Source organism: Nuphar pumila, chromosome 4 (assembly GCF_984573655.1).
Source record: "Nuphar pumila chromosome 4, dmNupPumi1.hap1.1, whole genome shotgun sequence".
NCBI lineage: Eukaryota > Viridiplantae > Streptophyta > Magnoliopsida > Nymphaeales > Nymphaeaceae > Nuphar > Nuphar pumila.
Genome location: NC_143252.1, coordinates 135,722,918 through 135,745,437, shown reverse-complemented (window position 1 = coordinate 135,745,437; position 22,520 = coordinate 135,722,918). Strand labels below are relative to the sequence as shown.

The 22,520-nt window shown below is 37.5% G+C and overlaps 2 protein-coding genes across 2 annotated transcripts; one reads left to right on the top strand and one right to left on the bottom strand.

The window, feature by feature from the left end:
* Positions 1-4,422: 4,422 nt before the first annotated feature.
* LOC149841188 (patatin-like protein 2) lies at positions 4,423-8,946 on the top strand. The gene is made up of 7 exons (XM_090004698.1): positions 4,423-4,646; positions 6,122-6,303; positions 6,592-6,778; positions 7,102-7,266; positions 7,742-8,044; positions 8,506-8,681; positions 8,776-8,946. The coding sequence occupies exons 1-7, from the start codon at positions 4,509-4,511 to the stop codon at positions 8,840-8,842; spliced, it is 1,218 nt and encodes a 405-aa protein (XP_089860824.1). The 5' UTR covers positions 4,423-4,508; the 3' UTR covers positions 8,843-8,946.
* An 8,052-nt stretch (positions 8,947-16,998) lies between these two features.
* LOC149841187 (patatin-like protein 2) lies at positions 16,999-20,119 on the bottom strand. The gene is made up of 7 exons (XM_090004697.1): positions 19,962-20,119; positions 19,570-19,751; positions 18,978-19,167; positions 18,664-18,828; positions 17,928-18,230; positions 17,294-17,469; positions 16,999-17,204 (listed from the first exon to the last, which is right to left on the bottom strand). Exons 1-7 carry the CDS (start codon positions 20,097-20,099, stop codon positions 17,138-17,140), a joined length of 1,221 nt encoding a protein of 406 aa, XP_089860823.1. The 5' UTR covers positions 20,100-20,119; the 3' UTR covers positions 16,999-17,137.
* Between the last annotated feature and the right edge of the window lie 2,401 nt (positions 20,120-22,520).

Here is a 22,520-nt window from a genome sequence, read left to right as displayed (position 1 = left end):
CACCATTTTATGGTAGAATGATCACTACAAAAAAATAGTTGATTAGCGACGGAATTTAGCGATGGAGTTATATCGTCGCTACTTAGCGACGGATTAACGAGAGAAATGAATCCATCGCTATATTTGTAGAATTTTACGAAACTAGCGACAGATTATATTTCCTCGCAAAATCCGTCGCTACTTAGCGACGGATTGTGCGAGAGAATATTTTGTCGCAATAAATACGACAGTTAGCGACGGAATTGCGACGGCTAAAATTCCGTCGCAACATAGCGACGGCCTAGGCGACGAAATATTTTCTGTCGCCTTTTTTGTTTTTTGAATTACGCAGGCTATGAAATGTAACCCATGCAAAATTTTAAAGGCCCACTATCGACATAGACCACGCACGATGGTATAGTTAGTGTGCAGGTCAGTCGGTGTTCGATGGAGTAATGTAGGATCGTCTGCTAGATGTGCACAAAAGTAGAAAGAGAAGGGAGAGAGAGTGAGAGGGTTGATGTTCATGGCCTTCTCCAGGGAGAACTTTTTGTCTCACTTGATTTCTTCTCTAGAGAGAGAGAGGATTTTACAGTGTTTTACGGAGAAGGAAGAAAAAGAAGATGACAATGAAAAGTTCAAACAAACATTTTTGATAGCTTAGGTTCGTTTCGCGAGATGACCATCGGATCGCCAGCTTACCATCGGATCGTCGACTCACCATCGTTTCGTCGAATCACCATCAGCGAAACGATGAAGGTTCGTTTTGCTGTGTAGACTTTGAAGAGTCAACATCATCCTTGACTTTCTGGATTGAAGACATGTTTGTCCTTTTTTTGAACCGTTTGTTTTTTTTTTTTTGAATGAAGGGCATTTTTGCCATTTTCTCAAACCATCGTTTTATAAGAAGAAATTCAAGAAAGGGTACTTAAGTCTATGCAACTACACCAGGCTCCAATGCTAAGTGATGTCAACATATACGGGATATGAGCCCCATGTGCTTGTATATGTGGTGCTCATTCAGACCCCCCGAACACAGACGTGGGATTCAGTGAATCATCGGGGGAGAACATACACCACCCTCCCGAGAGAGAGAGGTGTTGTAAAATAATATAAGGGCCTCTCATTGGTAGTATCGTAAGGAACACCTCTTACCTGCTCAGAACTCTTTCTTTTGCTTCCGGTAATTAAGTTTACAGAAGCCTAATACATAACAAATTTCTGTTCAGTCGCATCTGTTTTCAATTATTTAGGATAAATGTTCATCTTTTAAGAAACCGCTCGAATGATTACAGGGGTTACTTTTTATATAACTTTTTCCTTTTCTTTAAACTATTGAATGTTAATACTTGGAAAAAAGATCAGGTGCAATGTGATTGCACACTTAGTGTACTTGCCACTGCACCTGATCGCGCTCCATCTTGGGGATAGGGCCTGTCAGTTGTGGAGCCCTAGAAATGATGGAGGGCGATCGATGCAGCGACAGACTAAAAGTGCAATCACAGTTCCATTTTTTTTTAATATTTTTAAATACTATTTTGTTAGTTGTAACATGTGTCATGTTTTGACACTTAATACCTTTTAATTATTTTTTGGCCCATTCAAAACGATTCACTTCAGTATCGGTATCGGGCCTGAATTCACCTGAATCGTTGGGCGAGCGATTCAGGGACGATACCGATATTGACTAACATTGGGTGGAACAAGAGATGCGTTTCTTGGACGTCAGCCACCCATGGAAGAAAAAACGGAACACTCGATCCGTACGTACTTTTTTTGAGGGAGAAATCTATATATGAATACGATGCCAGTTTTGAAGACGTGCAAATAAAATAGTGTTCAGCCATCCTGGTCATCATTCTTTTGATGTCAAAGCTCACGAAATGAGTTCTTGATTTCCACATCCCAAACACCATCGTTGGCTTGCGTATCTCAATTAAATGGGCCTCATATATATATTTTTAAAGCCATTGATTCTCTAACTGAACGTCTAAAAATGTGCAAAATTAATAGCTGAAAACAAAGGCAAACCTATTGCATCTGGTATGTCATTGATCACATGAATGAGCTTCATCGGAGGGGCCCGCTCATGGCCACCATCGGTACCCCTGACCTGATCCTCATTCTCCCAAAGCTATCGTACATGACGTTTATGACACCTGCCCGGTGGCCCGGCGGGCTTGGGAGAAAAGGTGCTGACCCTTCATCCTAGGTTTGACCAAGGTTGCCAGATTACGAAGCGAAAGCTAGAAAGCGGGGAGCGGAGAATAAAATAAATAAATAAATATAAGAATTGAATGGGAATCAAAATAAAATACAAATAAAAATAACTATTCTTAAATTTCATGATTTTTTAGTATAAAAATTAAATTTTTAAGATAATCTAAAAATAGTGACTACCAATTTAGAGACAGAAGAGGAAAGTGAGTGCAAAGTGTGAGAGGGAAACACATAAAAAATAGAGTGAAAGAACATATAAGAAGAATAAGCAAAGGACGAGATTCTCATCAAGTTTTGGAAGCGAGGAGTATCATCTTTCCGAAGCGAGTTTTCGGGAAGCGGGCTTCCCACCTATCTAAAAAGCTTCCGGTACTGGTGCTTCCATAAGAGCTTGAGTGTTGCTGACAGCACCGGAGTTAGTTAGTTAGTTAGGCCCATTAAGTGACCAGGTGCTCATTGAGGGTTCTTTTATATATATATATATATATATATATATATATATATATATATATATATATATATATATATATATATATATATATATATATATATATATATATATATATATATATATATATAAAGAGAGAAGAACATTTATCATTCAACATTACCAAAATACATCCAACCGAATATTGGATGAGAGAGGAACATAAGAGTAAGACAGCCACCATCTAGATGGTGACTGTGCACAGTTCAGAGTACAAGTATATATATATATAAAGAGAGAGAGAGAGAGAGAAAATTAAATATGGTTTATGGAGAAAAGTTTTCATTTAAAACCTAGCCTTTTGCCAGATATTTCAAGAAGAGTTTCAGGTTTTATTAAAATACATTTCAAGACCCAACTTTTAACTAAAGTTGTTCGATAAAGAGACCTCAGATAACACCGCGGGGTCGCCAGTGTAGCTAGCAGGGTGGATGTGAGGGTGCTGAGATGAAGACACCAGATCAAACCCATGAGCGCAAGGGTATGTCTGTAGCTTTCAAAGGTGGGCCATTTAATTAAGGCAGGTTGGTCATGGGTTCTCACCCGAAGTTTTCCTCGCTTCACCAAGGGTTCTTCATAATAAAAAAAATAAAGAAACCTCATGATGTACGTAACTCAGGCTAAACTCTGTTCTTTTTTTTTTTCAAAGAAAACAGTCAATTTGACAAGTGCCAAAAAAAACACAACCACAATCTGAGAAACCCAACCCAGGTGTCAATTCACAACCAAGTTAATTAAATGGTGAGTTATGTATAATAAAATTATTAAATTGCTCCTAGCCTTCTATTGCATAAGAAACTAGGCAAAATACACATTTTCAAGCTAAAGGTTATGGATGTTATGTTATATGGATCTTAACCATGAGATCAGTTCTAGCAAAAGCTTGCCTCCTGAAATGTCTTTTTAAATAGATATTTTTTTTCTTGACCACCACGCAAAAGGTTAGACTCTATACAAATTTCTCTGTTTTTAATTGCAAAAAAAAACTAAGTCGATTAAAATATTCGTGGTTAGGAAAACAGGAACGGTGAAGTGCAGAAGGGCCAGGTTAGCAAACGACTGCCCTGGTCTTCAACTGCAAGTTGGTGTGTGGATAAACATAGAGAGAGAAAAAGTGTTGGTGTCTGAACATTGTAATCTATTTCCTTGACCAAGCAGTACATGCTTGAATTCAAAATTCTGATCTCTTTTTGAACCCACAAGGAAGATTCATCAAGTGCATCCAAACACTCAATTTTCCATGATCACGGTAGCTCGCAGTGTTGTGAGAGGCGTACGCCTCAGTACCTGAAGCGTACGCCTCAGAGGCGAGGCGCACGCTCAAGGTACTGAGGCGTTGCTGTGATGCGCCCCTCATCAACCTCCGACCAGTTGTGACCACCGACCACCGGAGTTGCTGTGCTGCAGCTGCTGCTCAGTCTTCTCCGACCACCGGACGACCGGCATATCCCTCGCTTCCGTACCAGCTGGGCGGTGGTCCTTCTCTTACTGCCTCCCCTCCCACCGCTTCACTTCCATTCCAGTTGTGAGAGGCGTACGCCTCAGAGGCGAAGCGCAGGCTCAACTCCTCGCTTCGCCTCATCGCATTTAACAACCTTGGTAGCTCGCATCTTCGTCGCCCTATAAATACCACAACCGTTCTTTATTAGGTAAACTCATCATTCCCCATACAAATTAACCCACCTTGCTCTAGTCTTAATACACTTTAGATTGCAAAGCCTATTCATTTCCTTCAATCCAAGGCCTTCTAAACTCTACCGTTGAGGCTTTCATCCCAAACAAACCATCTCTCTAGAAACCACCCTTTTAATCTAGGAGAGCAATGGCTGCAACATCACCACTGTCTCAGCATCAGACACCATTTTATGGTAGAATGATCACCATTCTAAGCATAGATGGAGGTGGAGTCAGAAGGATCATTCCAGGGACCATCCTAAGCTTCCTTGAATCACAACTTCAAGTAATATAAACATATATCCTTTTTTTTCTTTTCCATCACTTGGTGTACATTTATTATCAGCATGGGTTTATAGTAGTGCAGAGATCAAGTGAACTGAGCACTTGCATTGGCTCGTCCTAAACTCATTCATGTAGCTGGTTCACCGAATCGTGAGCAGCTTATTTAGCTTCAATGGTTTGAGCCTGAACAGGGTGCGTTTGGCTAAGCTCACCTTGGATGAGCTTGCGTAGATAAAATATATAGGTTTATGTCAAAAAATCTAACTTAATATAGTTGGATAGCTTAGTTGGTTCTTAAAATTGAGGTTCTCGGTTTAAATCTCATTTGGTTTTTGTCTCTTTAATTAAAGTACATGTACTCTTTTTCGAAGAAGCCAGCTCGTATTTGGCTAATCTTGCTTGACATCGAGCTCAAGCACAGCAAGGCTAGTCTAAACATGAGCACGAACACAAACACAAACACCTTTCAGTGCATTTTCTGCTTTGAATTAATCCGGTTAATAGATGAGTCTCTTTTTTTTTCAAAGATAACATGAACTTGTTAATTGTTGCGCGGCACCCTCCGATCAACTGAGCAGTGAAACAAACTAAATATTTTCAGAAAAGGAAAACAGAGCAGAGAAAAATCAAAGGCATATGAATTTGAAATATCTCAAAAAAAAAGCAAAACAAACATACAGTATCAACATTTCTTGCACTGCATAATTATGCGGATCCATTTTTTCATGCCCATCAAAAAAAATCTTCCACTTTGAATTGACCTGATTAATAAGATCATTATTTTACACCCACTCGGGTTGCCCAAGTGACAGCGGGCATAGGGATAAAGTGATGAAACCCCGATTGGATTCCTAGTTTGGTTTAGGGTGGGGTAATTGAAGGCGGGGCATGTGTTTGAAAAGGAGGAATCAAACCTCCATTTATGTATCACTACATGCTATATCTTTGAGTTATTCTAACTCCCTTCTTCTCAGCAGTGAATCTCTCAAACCTTTATAGAGATCTCTATTTCTCTGTTTTCATTTTCGTTCTCCTATACACGATGTAGGGGGATTCATCACATTTTATGGAGAAATATGCCCCCCTCTTCAATAACCACCTCACTATATAACTGTACACCAAGAGTCAATTACTGTGGTGGGCCGGTGGCCATTGGATTTTATCGTGAGATCCAATGGTCAATTTTGGATCTAATACCTTGATCAATACTTTGGATCCAATACCTAGATCCAACATAAATTTCTTGGGTGTGCGGGTGCCTTTAACTGGTGAGCCCCATAAGGTCTTGGGTGTCGGTGACCTCATCAAAGGGGGAAGCCCATTATAAATGACCCGGGCCAAATTCTCAACCAGGGTTCTTCATCATTTAAAAAAAAAATTAAGATCTTTCTTTTTTCCTGCAAAAAAAATATGCATCTATTATTTTTTAAAGGAAAAATTAATTTATTAATGACTCGTTATTTTCTTATTGAATAGGAATTGGATGGGAAGGATGCGAGGATGGCCGATTATTTTGACGTCATAGCAGGAACCAGCACCGGTGGTCTGGTGACAGCCATGCTTACCACACCTGGTGCAGACAACCGACCTCTCTATGCAGCTAAAGATGTGGTCCCGTTCTATCTCAAAAACTGCCCTAAGATTTTCCCTCAGTCTAGGTAACTAACATATCAAGTATTAATTACTTCAAACACAGTAAATTTGGTAGTGCGACATTTCAAGCACGAATCCCATCATATGGCATACGATAGGATCCATCCTATGCTGATCTTAGCCGTCCAACTAACGTCCCTGATGTGGACAAATCTTAGCCATCCAGATGCATCAGTTGGATGTCTAGGATCAACATAGCTAGGGCATCAAATGTCATAGGATAGGATTTCATGTTCTTCATGCGAGTTGGTAATGGGTGTAATACTTGATTGGTGATAATTGAGGGAATGCAGACGACCCATGAATAAGGTCAAGAAGCTGATGCGTGCAATGGCTGGACCCAAATATGATGGCAAATATCTTCACCAGCTCATCAGAAGCAACCTTGGTGATACCAAATTGCACCAAACTCTAACGAATGTGGTCATCCCAACCTTCGACGTCAGACTCCTTAAGCCTACCATCTTCTCCTCCTATCAGGTAGCCATCATTATCACCACGGTCATGATTTTCTTTTCTTTTTTTTTACTAAAATGATGGGAAGATCTCGATGGTCATAATCATTATATAATGAAAAAATGTACAAAAAGATGCCTAATTTTGGCTTACTTACAAACACATGCCGAACTTTTGAGATATTATTAATACACCCAGTTATCAAAATAATTCCCAAAAGTTAGGTAGGCCAAAACTTGGGCATGTTTTTGTAAAATTTTCGTATATAGTTAATTACTAGAGCATAAGATCATGTGATGACTCGCATTGGAGGATTGACTTGGTGTTTCTATTGCTATTTTGCTCAGCTTAAAAAGAATCCCACAAAAGATGCACTCCTTTCTAACATATGCATCAGTACGTCTGCTGCCCCCACCTACGTTCCTGCCCATCATTTTGTAACCAAGGATGAAGAGGGAAAGACTATTAGAGGCTTCAACCTTGTTGACGGAGGCGTTGCTGCTAATAATCCTGTAAGTCTTGCACCACATGCCCATTTCTATGTAATTACTTTTGACGGTTGATTACATTTTCTTTTTTAGAAAAAATGTGAAAAACAATTCTTAAAAAGTAATTATATTATTTTTATACAAAAACTAAAAGCGTATCATTTCAGAAATGCCATTTTAGCTTTTGGGGGTATCTCAATCATTTTTTATTTTTATTTTTTGATAATGATGAGGAACCCTCGCCAATTCCTCGTCAAAGCAAGAAAAACTCCGGGTGGTCCACCTCTAAAAGCTATGGACACACCCGTGAAACCACAGGGTTTGATCCAGGGTTATGCTAGCTTAACTCTCTCTCTCTCTCTCTCATAGACAAGTTTGTGAGAGTATCTAAAGTGTGCATCTCATCTTAATTGTGCAGCATATCTTAATTAATTATTATTATGTTTTTGGATAGACAATCATTATTATATAATTGTTGTTGCTATTTATTTTTGTGCAGACTTTGGTAGCGGTAAGTGAAGTGATTCGAGAAATCTTCCAACGAAATCCAAATTTCTTCCCTGTCAAACCCATAGACTATGGAAGGTTTCTGGTTATCTCTCTTGGAACAGGAACAGTCATCCCTAAAAAAAAATACAGTGCAACATCAGCTGCAAAATGGGGTGTTATGGGCTGGCTGGTGAATAGCGGGAGCAGCCCGTTGATCAACACTTTCACTCATTCAAGCGGGGACATGGTTGATTTCCACGTCTCTGTGGTCTTCCAAGCATTAAATTCTGAACAAAACTATTTGCGAATCGAGGTATGAAAAATATTTTCATGAATTCGTACATCATCGAGTCTATTACGCTTGCAAATGACATCATCGAGTCATATTTTGAAAATCTCATGATTTTGTTGCAAGATTCTCACAAACTGATGATACTGTCCCTAGAAAAAGATTATATTTTGAAAATATCACCTATTCTGAAAATATTATATTTTTATCATGTATTATCAATTATCATGTGATTAGGGTATTCATAATTTTTTAAATACTGTTAAATTTTCAATGGTTTCTTTATTTTTTTCTATATTTTCTTATATAATTTAAAATCTAAATATAACAAATTTTTAATTTAGCATAAAATTTTCCTTTACCCCGAAAATCTCGAAAGCAAGGTTTGTTACCATGATTTTGTGTGCGTATTCATAAGGCTTCTTGCAGCAAGAGACTATTAAATTAATTTTTGTCAAACTTTAATTATATGGGTATAAATATAGGATGACACTTTAAGCGGGGACACAGCTTCAGTCGACATAGCAACCAAGAAAAATCTAACCAACCTGGTGAAGGTTGGTGAAGCTCTCTTGGAGAAACCAGTTTCACGTGTGAACTTGGAGACAGGAGCCTATGAACCCGCACAAAACGAGGGCACCAACAAAGATGCACTTATCAGGTAGCATAATTCCGCAATTGTTCTGTAGCTAGTATGGAAATTTTCACTGTTAATCTAACAATATCTTACTCTTTTAATTGTTGAAAATTTGAAGGTTTGCGAAATTATTGTCCGAAGAAAGGAAGCTTCGGCAACTGAGATCTCACAAGGCCCACCATTGAAGATTCATCTTGAAGTATTACTCATATGATTCTTTGTGTATACCATTGTGTAATCCAATTGTCGATATATCATATTACATTACATTTCTTCAATTTCCTTGAAAGCTTTATTGTAATATTTCATCTCTTATGTATAAAAAGACCATACCTTCTTATTCTATCAGTGTTTCTTTTATTTTTATAACCCAATAATGTAGATTTCTATTTTTTTGAGAGACAAATTGATGCAGAAGAAATGGGATGTGTGAGGCTAAGGAACAATCCGGGAACCCTACAATGACGATGGTGTCCCTAGACCAAGGTGGGTCTGGATCTGGGATCCGACCCCCTGGACCAGTTTTGGGCCAGGAGACCCATTCAAGTGTTTGGGCCAGTCTTGGGTCTAGATTTTCACAGGTCTTGGGTCTAAAACACAAAATAAACTACCCTGATCCGGCATACAGTACCCTCCCACTATGCAAAATAAATCCTAACGGTTGTCAGAACTAATAAAAGAATAAAACAAGCTATATTGATTAAAAATCTAACTATGCAAAATTCGGTTCCAAACAAAATGTGATCTTGTATGTTCAAAATTGAAGCCCGGACTCCTCAAGCTTGGTGTGAGCTTGGCCTTTGCATTCGGATTTGATGGCTCATTTTTCCAGAATGTGCTTTCTTCTTGAGCTCGCCTAATCAGATTGTATTAATCATAGAGCCTCGAATGAGCAATGTGTTTTGCAATATCAACCATGATCCATTGAACAATTGGGGGCCTAATTAACATTCGATAACACAAGGAGGTAGTGAATTGACCGGATGTAGAGTACTTCCAGCAAGGAGCGTCAGACGGATCCTTGGGCTTAATTAAGGCCAACCTTTGCATAAGTTCCATCCATTAATCCAACGCTAACGGAGAAGGATTTCTGCGAAGTTAGATATCCCATCCAAAATGAGTTGTTGCCCCCTCCATGTTGGTGGCAACCCAATATAATGCTGAAAATAGTTCTCTAAGCATCCGTCTATGCACCAAGCATCCTTCCAAAATAAGGTACTCGTCGACCCATCACCTAACGATATGTACAAGGCTTCAACAAAATTAATGGGTAAGCATTTGGACACCCCAAATCCACATCGAAGGCCAGCCATGTAACTTGTATTTGTGTTTAACAACCACCGTCCATGGCTTGTCAAGAGAGATGATTGACCAAAGTCATTTGATGAGTATAGCTTTATTCCAATGGCCAACCTCCCAAATACCAAGACCACCTTTCTCCTCGGTTCGGGTGATGATTTTCTATTATACCAGGTGCACCTTCTCCTTATGTGTCTTCTTGGACCAGATGAAATTTTGGAAGGCTCTGTTGATATGCATTCTAGTCTTGGATTATATATGAAAAATTTGTCAAAAATGCAATAGAATACTTGTGAGAACATGTTTCACAGGAGTTACCCTTCCTGCAATTGCGAGATTGAACCGAACCCATGAGTTTATTTTGTTCCTACTTTTTCTTCTACCTCCTTCCAAATATTGGACTTTGGTAACTCCGAGATGGTGAGTTAATCTCAAGTACTTGATTGGTAAGTCGTTGATATGATAACCAAAGCTGGTGGATGCAAAAGAAGCCATTATGTCCCCAACGTTAAAGGGAACAAAGCCAGATTTTTTTGGCCGTTGATAGAGAAACCTGAGAGTTTTGAAAATGTGTACAACAAGACCCATATGTTGAAGATGTTGGATTCGGTACAGTTAAATTTTTAGCTCTATCTGCTACCATTTTTGGCATGCTAAGTTTATGATGATAGCAATGTTGTTATATGGAGCCCTAAATGGGATTGTTTTGTTGACCAACATGTCAAACCCTATTATTAATTTTAGGGGTCCAAACCGATTGGTTATTGGCCGGATCATGCCACATTTGAATCTTTCCAAAATCCAAGTGATATCCTATGTGATAATTCAGATACAATATATATATATATATATATATATATATATATATATATATATATATATATATATATATATATATATATATATAGCATACTTGATCTTGTAAAGAACAAAAAAAATGATAATATTTTTTTAGATGAAAGTCTTATTTTATTTATTTATGAACATGAGTAATAATTTAACAAAACACTATCAGTTTACAATTCAGCAGGCAAACTAGTCGAATGACAAGGTGTCATTCAAAGCCTGCATCAAAGAAAACCTATTTGAGTTCTGCTAGATTTTCATGGTCATCGTCGTTCTATTGACATCGCTTTGTACTAACCTCAGCTGCATCCATTATGTGATTTCTTTGTTCATTTTGTGTTGCACTAAGAACTAGTTTGAAACTTTGGAGTAACATCTTCAAATATTTGTTGGAAATAAAACAACAAACTAGACAAGAAGATTGTTCTCTAGAATGAAAAACACACAGAAATGGTGCAAGAGAAGGAGAAGGCTACAAAAGGCTTCAATACATTCCAATGACTTGTCAAAATGATGATACATGGCTGCTATATATATAGCATTCAAGCTCAACCAGAATTTAATTACATAGTAAATTTCTACCATAGAAAAACTAAAAGACTATTACATTTTCAAGGAGAAAAATTAAATAAGAGAGGAACCCAAAGAGTTTGCATAGAAAATTGCAAATAGCCTTAATGTTAAATGAGTTCCCAAAATGAAGGAGGAATACGAAGAGTCTAGCTTATAATTTCAACAAGCCTTAAAGTAAAATGAGTTTCCCAAAAATGAGGGAGGAATACGAAGAGTCTAGCTTATAATTCCAACAGCCCCTCTTAAGCTAGACTATAACGACACCAAATTTCTCTCTCAATTTATTGAAAGTTTCATTCTTCAATGCTTTTGTAAAGATATCAGCCACTTGGTCTTGGGTCTTGCAAAACTTGACATTGACATCTCTATCTTTGACCAAGTCTCTAATGAAATGATACTTGATTCGAATATGCTTGCTTTTGTCATGAAAAACTGGATTTTTGGTGAGTGCTATGGCTGAACTATTATCACAAAACAAAAGAGTGCTTTCCCATTAAGGATGCTTCAACTCATGAAGAATCCACCTTAGCTAGAGAGCCTGACAACTAGAAAGAGCCAATGAAATATACTCAGCTTCGGTTGTGGGGAGAGCAACAACAACTTGCTTCTTCGATGCCCACGAGATTGCACCTGAACCAATGTGAAAAACGAAACCTGAAGTGCTTTTACTATCATCTCTATTTCCACCCCAATCACTATCACAAAAACCCACCATTTTGAATATTCGACACATTTATAATGAATTCCATAATTGATAGTGCCACGCACATATCTCAAAATTCTTTTGCCTATGTCCCAATGAGTATTAGAAGGAGATTCCATGAATCTGCTAATCATGCTGACAACAAACATAAGATCAGGTCTTGTAGCAGTCAAGTACATAAGACTACCAACAAGGCTTCTATAGAGAGTTGCATCGATCTTTTTCTCACTATCATTTTTGCTAAGTTTCAGTCCAACTTCCATAGGAGTATTAAGAGGTGTAGCACCCTCCATTCTGAACTTCTTTAATATGTTTTCAGCATACCTTTTTGAGATATGAATATTCCATCTTCGGTTTGCTTTACTTCAATGCCTAGAAAAAAATGGAGAAGCCCCATGTCAGTCATTTCGAATTCGTGCATCATATCCTTCTTGAAATTTTCACCCATGCTTGCACTAGTGCTAGTAATTTTTAAATCATCAACATATAAGCATATGACTAAGAACTTCCCTTGATTGCCTTCTTTAATGAAGAGAGTATGCTCGAAGGGACACCGTTTGAAACCATTCTTCAAGAAATATCCATCAATGCGACTATACCAAGCCCTTGGCGCTTGTTTCAGCCCATATAAACTCTTCTTCAATCGACACACTTTATTTTCTACATCCTTCTTCACATAACCCGGAGGTTGATCAATATACACTTCTTTTTCAAGGAAACCATTCAAGAAAGCCGATTTAACATCCATTTGATAGACCTTCCATTTTCTTTGAGCAGCCAAAGCTATCACCATGCGAATTGTTTCAAGGCGAGCTACAGGAGCAAAAACTTCATTAAAATCAACACCATACCTTTGCTTGTAACCTTTTACCATCAGACGAGCTTTGCATTTTTCAACTTCTCCATTTGAGTTGAACTTTGTTTTATATACCCACTTGACGCCAATAGATTTGTGCCCTCTTGGGAGCTCAGTCAACTCCCAAGTATGATTTCTTTCAATGAAGTCCATTTCTTGATTCATAGCAATTCTTCACTTTTCTTCTTGAGATGCTTCTTTATAAGTAATTGGATCGGCATCCGCAAATAAAGCAAAATTCACCAAATTTTCCTCAAGATTTCTTCTTGTTGTTTCATAAATTTCTTGAAGACTTCTTGTCTTCATAGGAGGAGATTCAGAACTCCTTGAAGATGAGGAAGACGATGATAAATGCGTAGATGGAGAGGAGAGTGAAGTATCTCATTCGCCACCATCACTATTAGGGTCATAACTCTCCTCCTTATTGATGAAATGTGAATTTTTATTTTCATTCTCGCCATCCCAATTCCAAGATTCTTCTTCATTGAATTTTGCATCTCTACTTATGATAATTTTCTTGATGATTGGATTGTAAAGCTTATAAGCCTTTGAGCATTCACTGTACCCAACAAGGATACATTTTTCAGATTTATCTTCAAGCTTGCTCCTTCGTTCATCGGGAATATAAGAATAACATATGCTGACAAATACTTTCAAATGAGCAACACATGGTTTTTGCCCACTCCAAGCTTCTTGAGGAGTTAGGTCTTGAACACTTTTACTGGGGGCACGATTAAGAAGATAGATAGCACATGCCACTGATTCAACCCAGAATATGTTAGGCATACCTTTAGATTTCAACATACTTCTTGCCATCTCCATGATCGTGCGATTCTTCATTTCCGCAATGCCGTTTTGTTGAGGTGTATACCGAGTAGTCAACTGATGACGGATGCCCTTCTTTTTCAAGAATTACTCGAACTCATTGGACATATATTCAGCCCCACGATCAGTACGCAAGGTTTTAATAGAAAGATCACTTTGCTTTCAATAAATGTCATAAATTGCTTAAAATATTTAAACACCTCAGATTTTTCTTTTAGAAAATAAACCCATGTCTTCCGACTGAAGTCATCAATGAATGTTAAAAAGTAACGATTACCTCCAATAGATGTGGTGCGCATAGGACCGCATAGATCAGAGTGAACCAACTCAAGTAGTTTTGATGTTCGCCAAGATTTGCCACCAGGAAAAGAGTCTCTGTGATGTTTTCCAAGAACACAACCTTCACAAATTTTGTCTTGCTGATGAATGTTAGGCATGCCTCTGACCATATGTTTTTTGCACATGAGAGATAAACAACTGAAATTCAAATGCACATATCGAAGATGCCATAACCATGATGGATCTTTAATAATAGTATTGAAGCAAGGAAGAACAACACTTTGAAATGTAAATGAAAACATTTTGTTTTGAGTCATTTTTACCTCGACTATGAGAGTATTCTTTTTGTCTTTGATTTCACATATTTCTCCTTTGAAATGAAGATCATATCCTTTTAGAATAAATTGCCCAACACTCAAAAGATTGTGTTTGAGGCCTAGAACATAGAAAACATCAGTGACGTGTTTGCTGCCATGGTTAGTTTTAACAAGAATATCACTACGTCCCTTGACAGCAAGTCTATTATCATCACCTATTCTAACTTTAGTTTGAACCATTTCATTTAGGTCCATAAATAATTTTTTGTTTCCAGTCATGTGGTTACTACAACCACTATCAATATACCATACTTCATCATGTGTTTCTTCTTTGGTATCACAAGCAAGAAAGACAATATCATTATCAAGAATTTCATTTTTCTCATGCATGAAAGTTACCTCCTTTTGGTTTTCTTCTGCCTATCTCTTTCTGCAGAACTTTATGGTGTGACCATACTTCTGACAATGAAAGCATTGAACTTGTGAGAGAGAGCGATCACGACCTCGACCTCGACCTCTTCCTCGCATAGAATAAGATGAATCACAAGCATCTTCTTTTGTTTCTTGATTTCTACCACCTCCATAACATCTTCCTCTTCCTCTTTGTCCTCGAGCACCACCATGAATAGAGAGATGTGTCTGAAAAGTTTACTCGATTGGAGGATAATCAAATTGCTTTATACAAAGTTCATGGAATTGAAGTAATCTCATTAAACTATCAATGGACAAGGTGGATAAGTCTTTGGATTCTTCTATAGCAACAACAATATGTTCAAACTTGCGAGTTAAGCTTCTCAATATCTTTTTAACAACTCTTTGATCTTCAAATTTTTCACCATTTACTCGCATTTGATTAACAATGGAGAAGACTCGATTGAAAAATACTTCAATAGTTTCAGATTCTTTCATTTTTAAAGAATCAAATTCACTTCTAAGATTTTGGAGTCTCACCATTTTTACCTTGTCTTCTCCTTTATATGTTGTATAGAGAGTATCACATGCTTTCTTTGCCGATTCCGCTATAGATATCCTTTCGAAAATGCCTTCATCAACAGCTTGATAAATATAGAACAATGCCTTATTGTTCTTCTTCCGGTTTTCCTTCAACTAAGTTAGTTGTCGTGGAGTGATGCCCTCAACATTGTCCATCACATCGAAGCCACTTTTAACAATGTCCCATAGATCTTGAGAACCAAAGAATGCCTTTATTTGAATACTCCACTTGTTATAATTTTTTCCAGCAAAGCAAGGAACTTGTGGTTGCACCATATTGTTGAAAGTCATCATAGCTCTGATACCACTATGTTGGAAATAAAACAACAAACTAGAGAAGAAGATTGTTCTCTAAAATGAAAAACACACAGAAATGGTGCAAGAGAAGGAGAAGACTACAAAAGGCTTCAATACATTCTAATGACTTGTCAAAATGATGATACATGGCTGCTATATATATATATATATATATATATATATATATATATATATATATATATATATATATATATATATATATATATAGCATTCAAGCTCAACCAAAATTTAATTACATAATAAATTTCTACCATAAAAAAACTAAAAGACTATTACATTTTCAAAGAGAAAAATTAAATGAGAGAGGAACCCAAAGAGTTTGCATAGAAAACTGCAAATAGCCTTAATGTTAAATGAGTTCCCAAAATGAGGGAGGAATACGAAGAGTCTAGCTTATAATTCCAACAAGCCTTAAAGTAAAATGAGTTTCCCAAAAATGAGGGAGGAATACGAAGAGTCTTGCTTATAATTCCAACAATACCGTCTGGTTTTTGTGCTTCCAAATCTGGTGCCATGTAATCAATACCCACCACCACCACCACCGAAAATGCTCTTTGCTGCCTACAATGCCCATCCTAGGAGAGAGGAATAAGTCTCATGGGCTACAAGCGTGCGGTGGAAAATTGTGGTTCTTGTAGGCTATCTGCAGTTCTTTGATCCATTTGCATTCGACAAACAGGTGTGTAGTTGTCTTAATGGCCATTTCGCATAACCCACATCGGCTAGCAATGCAAAATCCTATTCATTGAAAGTTACTTTTAGCCTTAGCTTTGGCGAGGGAAAGTCAAGAACTTATTTGCAGTATTTGGTTTCACTCACAACATTGCACACATGCTCATCTGATTTGCACTCAGTTTTATCATCATTAACGTTGAATCTGTTTTGGGTTTAATTTCTGTTGTGCCCAAACTACTAATATAGATCGAAATATTTGTTTGAAACTAGCATTCATTCGGGTGAATCGCTCTTACTGAAATCAACGTCAAACTGTCCTAGTTTGGAACCAGTCTTCACATCAATTCCTATCCCGTTTATGAGTATGTTTTTTATTATTTTTTCATCCTCACTGAATCTTGTTCTTATGTGTTAAATTCCCTTGCGAATATCAATTATCGTTGAACATGGTTTTAAACTCGTCAAGACAATTACTTATAAATCAGTTTAGATGGCGGGACTGATTATTTATATTTGAGACCGTCCCTTAGCGTACCGACCTCGTAGGCAACGTCAAATACCTTGGAGAATTTACGTTTTATTTAAATTATTGTATATTATTATTGTTATTGTCATTTTGATAACGAGAAACTTTCTTAGGGACAGAGTCACTTGATGTAATAAAAATGTCTAGACTTTTTATTCAAATGAAATGAAAGATTACAGCAAAGTTTTCAAAGAAACTGAAGAAATGAAATGAAATATGGTCATAAACAATTGGATTATACAAAGAATAATAATACTTCAAAATAAATCTTCAGTGCTGAGTCCTGGGAGATTTCAGTTGACGAAGCTTTCTTTCTTGGGACAATAATTTCGCAAACCTTCAAAAATCAACCATCAAAATTGTAAGAAATTGTTAAATTAACAATGAAAATATTCGCACTACATAAAAATTGCAAGATCATTATACCTGATAAGTGCATCTTTGTTGGTGCCTTCGTTCTGTACGGGTTCATATGCACCCGTGTCCAAGTTCACACGTGAAACTGGTTTGTCCAGGAGGGCTTCACCAACCTTCACCAAGTTATCAAGGTTTTCCTTGGTTGATATGTCAACTGAAGTCGTATCACCACTTAAAGAATCATCCTACATATACCCAAAATTAAGGATGGTCCATAAAATGAATTCCATGAAAATTGATTCAAGAAGCCACACACACAAAGAAAACTTTTGTTTTTTGATTCAAGAGGGGCGCCCACATGGGGATTCGAACTCGAGGTAGGATGAGACCTCGTTGTCCCTAAGCCTGAGGCCACATGGAGGGTGGATCAGGTGCAATCATATTGCACACTTTGAACATGACCCTGCACCTGACTGCCCTCCATCTCTGGGGTACAGCTTGTTAGTTGCGGGGCCCAACCGAAGATGGAGGGCAGATCATGATGCAGCGGCAGCTAAAGTGTGCAATGTGATTGCACCTGATCTGCCTTCGGCCACAAAGGCGACACCGAACGGATACTCAAGTCATTACTGGTTTGCCAGCCGGCAGCCTTTATCCCTCTCCATCTGAACGAGGCACAATTTCATCATAATATTTAGCATACCTGGATCCTCAAATAGTTTTGCTCAGAGTTTAGTGCTTGGAAAGTCACAGAGAGATGGAAATCAACCATGTCCCCACTTGAATGGGTGAAACTGTCGATCAAAGGGCTGCTCCCACCGTTCACCAGCCAGCCCACAACACCCCATTTTGCAGCTGATGTAGCACTATATTTTTCTTCTACCTTGGCTGCTCCTGTTCCAAGAGAGATGACCAGAAACCTTCCGTAGTCTGTAGGTTTAATGGGGAAGAAATTTGGATTTTGTTTGAAGATTTCTCGACTCACTTCACTAACCGCAACCAAAGCCTGCACAAAAATAAACAATAATTAATTGATATATTCTGCACACTTAAGATGATATGCACAACATATACATATATATAATTTTTTTTCCTACAGTCGTTTTACATAAATCTAGTAAAAAACACCATTATTTTAAACTTTTTTGCAATTTTTTTGTGGATCGAACCTTATATATATACGTGATCTACATAGTTTGTTTAGTAGTAAATAGGTTTTAGATCATGTATTTACAATACGTAAACAGGTTTTTCAAGGGCTTCCGAAATCAATGTCATACATTGTGCGAAATTTTCAAGAATCAAATCACCATACTTTTGCAAAGAAAACATTATATATATATATATATATATATATGCAAAGTCAGGTTGAGCAGATGCAGCTTGCATATATGATTTCCCAACTAGATTGTATGTGCTGTAGACCGTACAAGACTTACAGGATTATTAGCTGCGACGCCTCCATCAATAAGGTTGAAGCTTCTGACTGTCTCTCCGTTTTCATCTTTGGTTTCAAAATAATGGGCGGGAAGATACGTGGGGGCAGCAGACGTGCTGATGCATATGTCAGATAGCAGTGCATCTTTGGTTGGGTTCCTTTGCAGCTGAGCAAAATAGCAACATAAACACCAATTCAATCCTCCAATCTGAGTTTTCGCATGAACTAATGCTCTGCCTTTTTATTTTTACTGAATCTTATACCCTAAAAAATAATTACATAATTGAACATAACCATGGTGATAATGATGATAACCTGAAGAGTAGAGAAGATGGTGGGCTGAAGGAGTTTGATATCGAAGGTTGGGATGACCACATTCGTTAGGGTTTGGTGCAATTTGGTATCACCAAGATTTCTCCTGAGGAGCTGGTGAAGAAATTTGCCATCATATTTGGGTGCCTCTATTGCATCTATCAGCTTCTTGGCGTTGCTCAATGGCCCACTACTGCATTCCGTCACCAACCAAACCAATAAAATTTCAACCAACTTGTATGTGAATGAAGTAACTAAAGGCTCTATTTGGGAGCCTTGCATTTGGGACATGTGTAAAAGAATTGTATCCATGTATTGACAAAATATGGTTTTGCCTTTGAAAAAAAATATATATTGTTGCAAAAAACATGAGAGCAGTTACGGTGAAAAGATGTGCCTCTCACATGGGATATATGTGAGAGTGTGGCCCACGCAAATCTCCACCAAGTGAGATGTTGGGTGGTGATATAATATACAATATGACGATAACTGCCTTGAGAAAACAATCTCCACAAACTATTTTGAACACTGCTGCTCCCAAAGAACAGAAGGTGGGAAACCACAAACACAGCATAATATTTGATATATAACCTACCAAGATTGAGGGAAGATCATAGGGGAGTTTTCAAGGTAGAATGGGACGATATCTTTAGCTGTATAGAGAGGTCGGTTATCTGCACCAGGAGCAGTAAGCATGGCGGTCACTAGACCTCCCGTACTTGTTCCCGCTACAACATCGAAGTAATCAGCGATCCTCACGTCCTTTCCATCCAGTTGCTGTTCACAAGAAGCAATTTGATTATTAGTAAATCCATATTTTTTTCCAAAGAAAAAATGCTGTATTAATTCATTTTATTAATCAGATCGATTTGTCCTTTCTTTCAATGTAATTTTTCTTTCCTTATTCGGTTCGATTCAAAATAGAACATAAAACAGTTCATACTAATAAATACAGGGAAGAAAAAGAAAAAGGACAATATCTAGTACTTGAAGTTGTGATTCAAGGAAGCTTAGGATGGTCCCCGGAATGATCCCTCTTACTCCACCTCCATCTATGCTTAGAATGGTGATCATTTTGCCACAAGTTGGTTGCTGATTTTGAGACACTGGTGATGTTGCTGCCATTGCTGCTGAGCTCGAAAGGATGGTTTCTAGTAGAGAGAGAGAGAGAGAGAATAGACTTTGCAATTTGCAATGTATTAACACTAGAACAGGCTCTGTTTGAGGAATGATGAATAACAAAAGAAGGGCCATGGTATTTATAGACGATGGGGGGATCCGGTGAGAACGGAAAATAGAGCGTTTGGATATGGGGATGTACTTGATGAAAGTTCCTAGAGGGTTATCAAGTATTATTCAATCAGAATTTTCAACTCAAGCATATACGACTATGTCAAGGCCCACGCTTACAATGTTCCACACCAACTTCTCTTTCTTTTAATATTATTTGACACGTCAACTATCGTACGAGACATGTTGAGTTCCATTCCACATTAAATCCTATCCGTCCAACTAACGGCTAAGATTACTCGACATTCTCACCTTGATGTGGACTAATCCTATTCTTAACGGCAAAAAAAAATATTTGAGTTATTTTGCAATTAAAAAATTGGAAAATTTCATTCGGGGTTTCATCCACTGTAAGCATACTGATAATCTAGAATGAGATGTGGCATACCCAAAAATGCACTAAAAAATTTATAGGAAAAAAGTTATCCAAAAGTAGATTTTGGATGTCCAATACAAGGTTTTACCCACCCAATAGCGAAATCTTACAAATAAATAAAAAACGACTTCCATAAAATAACATAATAAAAATATGCAACCACATAATAAGTATCAAGTAATAAGTGAACAAGTAATAAATCACATCTCTTAAGGTGGAGGCATCACGGTCTACAAGTCTGAGTTACTACGATACACATTTGACAACTTAAGTGAGAAGGAAGGTTTTCTTTCAAAAAAGAAAAAGTGAAAAGGATGGTTGCAAACATTATTTTGGTAAATATAGAGCCTATTTTTGGAATATCAGAGTAAAAGATGGGACTGTAAATGAAATTTTTTCTACTAAAACCTCCTCAAACAAAAGATTAAATTGCTTCCAAATTCTTTGAGAGAGAGAGTGAAATTTGGACATGACATGATGATGACTTGGATGGATAATGTTGGTCGTCAATCGCCAGTTTTCTGCACGTGTTCAACTATGGCGTCATAGTCTTACCCAGTTGCCCGTCCAAAAGAGACAAAGGAATTTTATATAAGTGGATTCCGTCCAGTACACGGGTTCCATCATACATTCAATCCTAGCCATCCAATCAATGGCTAAAATGGTTCTGCTGGATGGCTAGGATTGAATGTATGATGAAACCCATCCTACCATGTCTCTTGCTCCATTTACAGCGAATAGCAAAAAAAAAAAAAGATCATAAAAAGTATATCAACACTCAAAACCACCAAAAAAATCTACACAATTTTCTTCAATCAATTTTATCAATCTTTTACTTCTTTCAAATAAATTATTTGATCAATCTTTTACTTCTTTCAAATAAATTATTTTATCAATCTTTTACATAAGTTTCCAGGTATCATGTAAATGTAACTTTATGCTTGTTAAAAATAACGTTATTTTTTAAATCCTTGGCAATATCTCGTTTTGTAATTTGATTCCTAACGAGCGTTTCGTTCTTCCTTTGTAAGGGTGGTGATCTTTTTAATTCTATTTGTAAAAACAAAATATTTTTCAATGCAAACAGCTTTCTTAACATTTTATTAACAAGTAACTATACCATATAGTATTCAAGCTGTATCAACCAATCTTCTTTTCTTTGACCCACAGGTAGTGGGGTACCAAGAAGGCATGCATGCATGCATGGACCATTATATATACCATTCATTTGGCGTGCTACTTTGAGAAATTTTAAAATTTATATATAGGGAAGTTTTATTCTGACTCGCAATCTCTCTTCCTTCAACAAAACGGAAATGCTCAACTAATTTATTATAATGTCAATCGCATTAATTTTTCAATCGCATTAAGCAATGGCAGAGCCACATTTGAGGTCTGGGTGGGCACGTGCCCACCTTCTCCCTGATAAGGGGGTTCAGCTCAGGGGTGGGCAGTGCCTCAAATACATTCTTGGCTATGCTGACGAAGCCACAACTGCTATATATGCAAAAGAAATTTTGGGGGATGAACACTCACAACTCCAGACCTGTGAATGTCCCCTATCTGAAAGATTTGCAAGAGTTTCTCTCTTGGAGACGGACTCTCCTATGCAATGGCAGGATTGATCTGCTGCCTCCTACATTTTTCATGGATCTGTCGGACATGTTGTATGACTATTTGATGCAGGGAACTCTTCACTACTGGGAAATCAAACATTTTATCAAGTCCCTCAAGTGTGGCCTCCTGCTGGTCCATCAACTGGATATATACAAAATCTCTGCCCACCTTTCTTTACCAAATCAAAGATCATAGACAAGCCCTTGTCTACTAATCATGAGAATGAAGAAGGGTGGATAGACGTGCGCTCCAGAAGATTCAAC